Raw genomic sequence first — 7,619 nt, forward strand, 5'->3', positions numbered from 1 at the left:
TAAGAATTCTTTTTGATCATGATTGGTCTTCATGAGTATTAAGTGGGTATCAACAACCAATTTCTCTCTTCCAAACGATTTAGGCTTGTTTCTCATCATTAAATACTTCCCTTAATAGAAATTGACTTAAAAAAAGGAAATGAAAAGAGAAATACAGCGGCAAAGCTCATCACTAGGGTTAACAAATGCAGTTATTGTTAACAGAAGCAACTTAATTTTTATGACAGACAATCAAAGTATAAACTCATCATACTAACTGACTTCCCTGTACACTCAAAGAAACACAAACATTCTATTGAATACTTTCACTTTTTTATTTTTCTTTTATTTTTTCTTGACATGATATAATTACAATATAATTTGCTTCAAAAACGTTAAAGGCTGGTCATATCATGGCAGATTTGAAGCTTAGCAGCTGGTAGTAAATGCATTGCTAAATTAGAAATGGCAACAACAGCAAATAGAAATATGCCAAAACATGAACTAAGTGTTATACCTTTTCTTCTTCTTTATTTAACCTTATCAAATGATATGTAGGATGAAAGGTAAAAATACCTACATTGACAGTTATTCTTTTTTCAAGAATGCTGCAGTCTTGGACTGCTTGATTTCAAGCAGACATTATCTTTTCTAAGCCTGTTTTACACAAGGAAACTCTTAAGTCAAATTCTTATCCCATAACACATGTAAGCAAAATTCCTATTTTCAAATATACTTTTAACAACTGCAGAATTTGACAATAATTTCACTATTTCCAATGTATTTTTTTTTTCAACCGCACGGCGATCACACTTTTTGCTCTCATAGAGAGTAACCTCAATTTACACCTACATTACATCATTGAAGACCATGTTGTTACTCAATAAGTGCAGAAATCTTCTTCTTCTGCAGTAACTCTCAGCTGAGTCATAAGGCACTTTCTGGTAGAAAAACAACATGGCAAACAATGCTTGCACAGGTATATATACATTAGGGGGGTGTACAACACTCTGTCTTATTCATTCCACAATGGGAAAGTTGATCAGACATGGTCATTTTCAATATATTGATAATACAGAAAAAGCAGTAACTTTGCCTTATCTCGTTGCCACTAAAACCTTGTCACTGCTAAGGAAAATCATTTTACACATCTAGTGAAACTAACAAAAACTGTTCCTTAACCATAATTGGTAGTACTCCTACCTCAACCAAATCAAAACTTTAGCATGCCTTTCACAAAAAGACATATTCTCAACTGTGGATGCAGAGGAAATTCAGTTTTACTTGTAAATGTAGTTTATGATTAGCAAAAGAAAATTAGGAGCTAGTGTATATTTATATCTATTTACTTGTAATGTTCATGTACTCTACAGCTGTACTCAACTACTATAGTGGTTAAAATTCAGTGTTTGGAGAGTCCATTCCCCATATCACACAAAATATTAGCTAAGACTGTCACATTGGCACTTGGGTTATCATTAATAGCCTTTCTCATAGCAGCTTCTGGCACAGATTCCCCAAATATGCCAACCAATCTCTCAAGTTTTAAATTCAATGTCTCCTGGTCTCTCTCAGGATGGTAAAATCTGCATTTAAGACCATAAGTACACTTCTTCAAATAAGGGCAAATTCGAGGGTGAGTAGCAGAGCCCTTTCGAAGAAAGTCCTCAAGATTGGGTCCATGTTTGCCCAGTGGGTCATCGGGAACCATAAACTTGTCCCCAACAAAAGAGTACATCAGTAATCTTTGTTCGATTGTCTCTCTCCATTTTGGATTTTCATTTGTCAAGTCTCTAAAGTTATCATTTGAGACAACCACACCATCTGTCTCTGCTGCAAGTTTGATGATAAAGCGGTCATCATAACAAACAATTCTTCTGCCATTCACTTTCCTGGATGGAGTGAAAACTAGGATACCATCACGCTCAAGACTGTACAGAATATCCTGATCTGTAATGGGTTTGTCCGGACGTGAGGCTTCCTTCCGCCATAATGGCACAAAAACTGTGATTTCTTTGTGTCCCCTTGCTCTAAACCACTCAACACACAGTTGAATGCCTCTACAGGAAAAGATATCTTGTCTTCCATGACTGTGCAAAAGAAAGGAAAAAAATTTCAATTTTTTGAATAGAAAACAGAACAGAGAAAGATGAAAGTCTACTTTATTATTATGTGCTTTAGTGATAGGTTTAATTTGATCTGGTATATAATCATTTGAGGAGGATGTTCTGGCTATTTATAACAACTAAATTCCAGCATATTTGCATATGCAAGATGACAAAGACACCCATTGTAAGATCAACAGGAACAGGAACTTGTCTATCAGCTCATTTTATTTCTTTTACTTGTCCATTTTTTTATATTTGAGTAACAAATTCACATTCAAATGACAGACTCAAAAATTAATCTTCAAAAATGCACTAAGTAGTCTCTTCAAAAAATAGTTTCAGAAAAACTGTGTTGGTTCGAAACCAATATGTCGTGTAAGGGATGTTGCCCAACAAAGGAAGTTACTCAACCACAAGGATAATATTACACATTTGACCTTGTTTAAGCTCTGAATCAACTGCTCATGCTCAGAGTATATTCAAATTAGCTTCCTGTTCACAGATCTCATTTCAACAAAACAAAACTCTCTTGTTTCAGCATGTCACATTTTTTCTCCCACTAAAACAAAGTCCAATAATTTCGCAATTCCGCCACATTTTTCAGTCTTGTAAATCCCTAAACCTTGATCATGACCTATTCTAATCGCAAAGATTTTCAAATGTTGCTAACTGCTTTAATCAAAGAAAATTTGTATTGATGGATATATGAAAACCTACATTAAAATAAAAAGTCCTTCCAAACTGAGCAGAAGTTACTCACCTCATAGCAACATTGCTCCCATCAATAACCACTGGTCTTAAGTTTGAAGACGAATTCCCCGAAACTTTCTTAGCACCAAGTATTTGTTGATACATCAGTTGTTCTTGTTCGTCAAGTCTGTCACTAGCACTGCTGCTTGCTTCTCTGTGGTTCTCATATGGAGATGGTCCAGGGTTACTGTAGGGCTGAACCTGCATTAAAGGGGGAACAGAAGGCCCTGCTCCTCTAGCAATGATATCAGGAGGACGTTCGAGAACTCTTTTTGTTCCTCTCGGAATAGCTTCGGGATAAAGTTCATGGTTTGGCCTAGGCATCGCAGAAGCCCCTTTTGCCATCAAATCTCTTTCCCAGCTGTGTTGAACACTAGGTACTGCAGCTCTGGGGTTCTCATAGCCAGCCCTTAACACATGAGCAGAGGTGTTTGGCGCTCCCCTGGCCACAACTTCTCTCCTAACAGGGTAAGGACCCATTGCTGAAGTAGGTTTGGGTTGTGCAGAAGCAGAAATTTGATAAGGCAACGATGCAGTTGTTTTCAGAAGTTCGTTCAAAAGCGTGTTCTGACTTACATCAGGTCCTAGCTTTTGAACAGCCTGGTCTATGACTTGGTTAGAATAGCCCAGCTTTCGTGCAAATTCCCTCAATTGAGGTTCGATGGCGGGCACGCTTGGCGGATGCGAAGTTGGAGGTGTACGCAACTTGTCTTCAATCGCCGACTGCGCCATCGTAACCGACACAGCACTGCCTTGAAGATGACAACTGTTTCGTGAAGTAAACTTTAAGACAGCACTTGTAGTTTTTTCAAGTTCATCAAGTGATTTAAACAGAATTTCGTAGAAGCGCTCGCTGAACGGAACTTTTAACTCCAGCTCAGGATTACAAAGGGACTTAACATATTCCTAGAAAGGAAAGAGATTCCATGTAAGCTTCCAAAAGCGAGGCCCACAATAAACACACGCTCACAATGTTTTCTTTTTTTTTTGCGCTTTTCTTTGAAAGAATGTAATTATAATTTTATTCAGAAAACCCGAAGGAAAGCAGCTGGGAAATTAACTTCGTCTCTTTGATTGTCAGAGATTCGCATTTCAACCGTTGAGCACTTTGGGCTAGAAGCATGCTTTCTATCGAAATAAAATATGTTTCCAGCAGAAGAAGACAGAATAAGAGTTCCAAAATTCAAGCTTTTAAGAGGACAACCGCACGTAAACTCGCCGTTAAGCTTTTCATTTCAATGCGGAAGTTTTAAAAAGCCTTGTGACCTTCTCGTTGCGTTTCGCAAGAAGGAATTTTTTCTCTCGAAGATACGCGCTATAAACGACACAAACACAAGCTGCAATTCCTACTAACCTTTGCCTTATCCACATTGTCCTTCTCTCCTTTTAAAGCTAGCCACTGAGTTCCACTTTTAGCAGCGCTTTCCTCGGGCGAGCTGAATTGAACATCCACACTGAAGAGGAGCATAATTCGCTGAAACAAGCTGGCAACGAGGGAACGCTTTCCATGGCCAACACAAATTTCTTCGATAATATCGTTGTCCGCCATGTTCAATCGAAGGAAACTTTCCAGAAAATGATAACAGTGAAGATTAAAGTTCTTCTATAAGCGCCACAAAAACGCCATAAGCGAAAACCTCGAATATCTACAAAGGAAGTTGAGGGCGGATTTGATCAGTCTTATAAATAATACTCTTTGTAGAAACGACAGGATTGGAGAATAGTGCTATGACGTCATGTCTTTCATAACAAGCAAGTATCTTAAGACTTCCTTTAGGGAGGGGTAAGGAGTACGTTGTTCAAAACAACGAAAAATTCACGGCAAGGCAATTTTCTTCCTCTGTAACTCTGTAACTCTGTAACTCTGTAAATTTACTACAGAAAACACGATCGATTTGAATTTTATAACATAAAGATACCAAAATACCTTGTATACATGTCTAAAATATTCCCCCCATACTCCCCTCCCTAACGTTCCGTTTGGAGGGTTTGTCATAAAACACGTAAGGAATATAAAGTCATGCAAGATAAATAGACTTCCTAGAAACTGGTTCAAAACATAAAAACTGACCAAGAAAGCTATAGCGTAACACATCTTTTGGTTTCAATGGCTGTTAATCAAGACCACCTATTAAAATAATTTATGACACGAGATAAAACGTGGTAAAATTTCCTGACTATGAAAACATCTGTTTAAGACAAAACCTATATTTATTCCGTGCACGTCTGTACTTTTTATCCTTGTCATCCAAACTAACTACAAAGCGTAAATCAAGTTATCGAAAAGCGCAGTTTGTCTATAAATGCAAGTATTTTATTGCGGAAAGTGGATCAGTGCACAAACTATGTTTGCCGCCGTCACGGCTGTCGGTCGTGCTGAAAAGGGGTGACTAGGGCATCAAAGTGCGTCAGATGATACCTAATCAACAACTCTAGAAATTTCTCTCTAAAAAAAGTGATTTTTTAAGGAAGACTTTGAAAGGAAAGTACAACAAAACGCGAGAGCGGACGAGGAACGCTGTTTCGAGAGGGACTTCAGTTTTCCATTCCAGTTGCGGAAAATATCTAAAATGAGAAGTGTTTAGCTTAGACTTCCGCTTTAAAAACGAAAATGCAGAGTTCTTTAATTCGGTTGCTAAACTGTACCAGTATTTTACCAAGAAACTGAAAGGACATGAAATAATATCGTCATCGCTAGTTTTTTTGACTGTTTTCTTATTTGTTCGAGAAATTACTGGAGTAATGTTATGCCCTCTTACTACTATTGTTGCTTAATTTGACTTACATGAGTTAAATTATCACGTAAAATACATTCATAATGACACACCTTGTATGGGAGTAGAAATGAATAGAGATTATGGATAAAGGCGCTGAGATTGTGGATTAAGCATTTCCCTTGAATACGTTATTAGAAAATTGTGAGCTCTTTCCGTCCATAATTGTATGCAAACAAGGCACTAAAACAAAACAGATCTTAAAATATCCTTTCCCCTCCAAATGTAAGAGGCCTCGAGGCATGTATCAAGAAAATTTCGTGCATGAAAGATTTCCTTGCCGATTCACGGGTTTGAATCCGGGAGTCCCAAAAAAGAAATTTCGGTAAAGAAACGTATTCAAGATTTACTTACCTTTCTAGAATCTTTTTTGCCGTACAGTGGTCCCAAGGTTCGTCTAACAGCCAAAGAATGTCTCTCAACTGCGTGAAGTGAGACAAACAGGAAGAACATATTATAAATTGCACCATCTGTAATCTGATTGGCTAAATCTCTAACGGCCGCGCGAACGTGACGTTCGTGACGCAAAGCAGGATGAACCGTTTTGCGGTTTGATTGGTCAAATTCTGACACAGAGCATTGGAAGATGCGACTGTTAGTTTTCGTCACGTCCATTACACTAAGTTCTGATTTTACGCGATCATTTCTATAGAGAAGTTTATTTTACACTTCGTCCCTATTGAGCTTGCTTCCCCCCTTAGTAAAAACTACATTCGGCTATGATTCAGTTCTTTTCATTTGGGAGGTCAATCCAACGCGCGTCAGTTATTGATAGTTTTGCACTCATTCACTGAAAACAATCAATTTTCCGTGAAACGTCGAACAGGAATGGTGAAGCAGCACACGCAATGAAATCAACTTACATAAATTGTACGTTTTCCGAGAAAAATATGGTGGAATGGAAATAATTTGTCGCTGGTTTCCAAGCCTAGTAGATTGAATATCAATAAAACACAATGATGGTAGGCATTACTTACAATAGGCCTACGCAGTAGTCCGACTTGAAAAGGCGGCAGGGTGTAGTGATTTCGCTGTCATATTTAGATTTACCTCCCATAGGAAACTGTGACCGTGTAGGTTCGTGTATTGTCAGTAGATGAATTTTTAGAATATTTACAAACATTTACGGTCTGAAGGACAGGAAGTAATTATTGATAGAGCTGGACTCGTTGATTAAAATTCTCCGGGTTTGCTGATTCCCTTGGGCTGACTCATTACGAATTCAAGTCAATTCTACGTTTTCAAAGAATTCTTATTTCGAGCGTTTTTCGTCGTTTTCTTGAAGAAGACTGAAACCGTGGGTTGCAAGACAACGGGAAATGATAACGGTGGAGCGAAGGGAGGATGGAAGGGTTTTAAAAAGGAAGAGGAAGACAACTCAAGAACAAGAATTTCGAATTTTATCCGCTAGAACTGTGGAGGATATGCAACACTGCGTAACAGTACAACGGGAAGCACGAGTTTCAGTCACCAGTTCCTGTGGAATAATTTTTTTTTTTTCTGTAGAAAATTGTTATCTCGTGAGTGATGCAATTAATTAAATTAGCATTGTTCCATTCGGGTGGATTCAAACCTCAGCCAGTTCCGACTTCAAAGTCTTTCAACCAGCAATCATTTTTTTAGCGATCAGAACCATGATAGCGGTTCATAGGTTACAAGCAAACTGCGAGTTGTTCTTTTTTAACCGTTTGCATTTTTGATTCGTACTTTTAACGCGTGGGTGGTTTCTATTTCACTCAACCCTCCTCTGCACGAATCTTACACTTACTTCTTATTATCAGTGGCCTTGGCTAGTTGTTTGAGATGCTTGGCTCCGAGGTTGTACGATTGCCCGATTCCTTACAGTGAACGAAATGTTTAGCTTCTTCAGAATGGTTGAAATACAAATCATTATTCCATTTTCTAGAGAGCGCGATCAAGTTTAAATAGTGTTCGAATACCTCTTTGTTAGGAAAAGAATCATTATCATTCTTTTGAAAGGTATGACACATGATTACAGCAAAAGAAA

At 38.0% G+C, this 7,619-nt stretch overlaps 1 protein-coding gene across 2 annotated transcripts; it reads right to left on the bottom strand.

The window, feature by feature from the left end:
• Positions 1–295: 295 nt before the first annotated feature.
• LOC113667925 (NEDD4-binding protein 1) lies at positions 296–6,974 on the bottom strand. 2 transcript variants are annotated; one of them, XM_027183791.2, is made up of 5 exons: positions 6,589–6,974; positions 5,966–6,033; positions 4,192–4,483; positions 2,848–3,743; positions 296–2,069 (listed from the first exon to the last, which is right to left on the bottom strand). In XM_027183791.2, the coding sequence occupies exons 3-5, from the start codon at positions 4,384–4,386 to the stop codon at positions 1,382–1,384; spliced, it is 1,779 nt and encodes a 592-aa protein (XP_027039592.2). In that variant the 5' UTR covers positions 4,387–4,483; positions 5,966–6,033; positions 6,589–6,974; the 3' UTR covers positions 296–1,381. The 2 variants fall into 2 exon arrangements, with proteins under 2 accessions (XP_027039592.2, XP_089053268.1); XM_089197142.1 differs by lacking the exons at positions 5,966–6,033; positions 6,589–6,974 and adding an exon at positions 5,665–5,827.
• Between the last annotated feature and the right edge of the window lie 645 nt (positions 6,975–7,619).

The sequence above is a fragment of the Pocillopora damicornis genome, chromosome 1 (genome assembly GCF_964200805.1).
Source record: "Pocillopora damicornis chromosome 1, jaPocDami1.2, whole genome shotgun sequence".
NCBI lineage: Eukaryota > Metazoa > Cnidaria > Anthozoa > Scleractinia > Pocilloporidae > Pocillopora > Pocillopora damicornis.

Coding starts and splice junctions, on each gene's coding strand:
- LOC113667925 (XM_027183791.2), bottom strand. CDS start 4,386: ATGGCGGACAACGATATTATCGAAGAAATTTGTGTTGGCCATGGAAAG. Junction 3,744..4,191: donor ACAATGTGGATAAGGCAAAG/GTTAGTAGGAAT, acceptor TTTCCTTTCTAG/GAATATGTTAAGTCCCTTTG. Junction 2,070..2,847: donor GGGAGCAATGTTGCTATGAG/GTGAGTAACTTC, acceptor TCTTTTGCACAG/TCATGGAAGACAAGATATCT.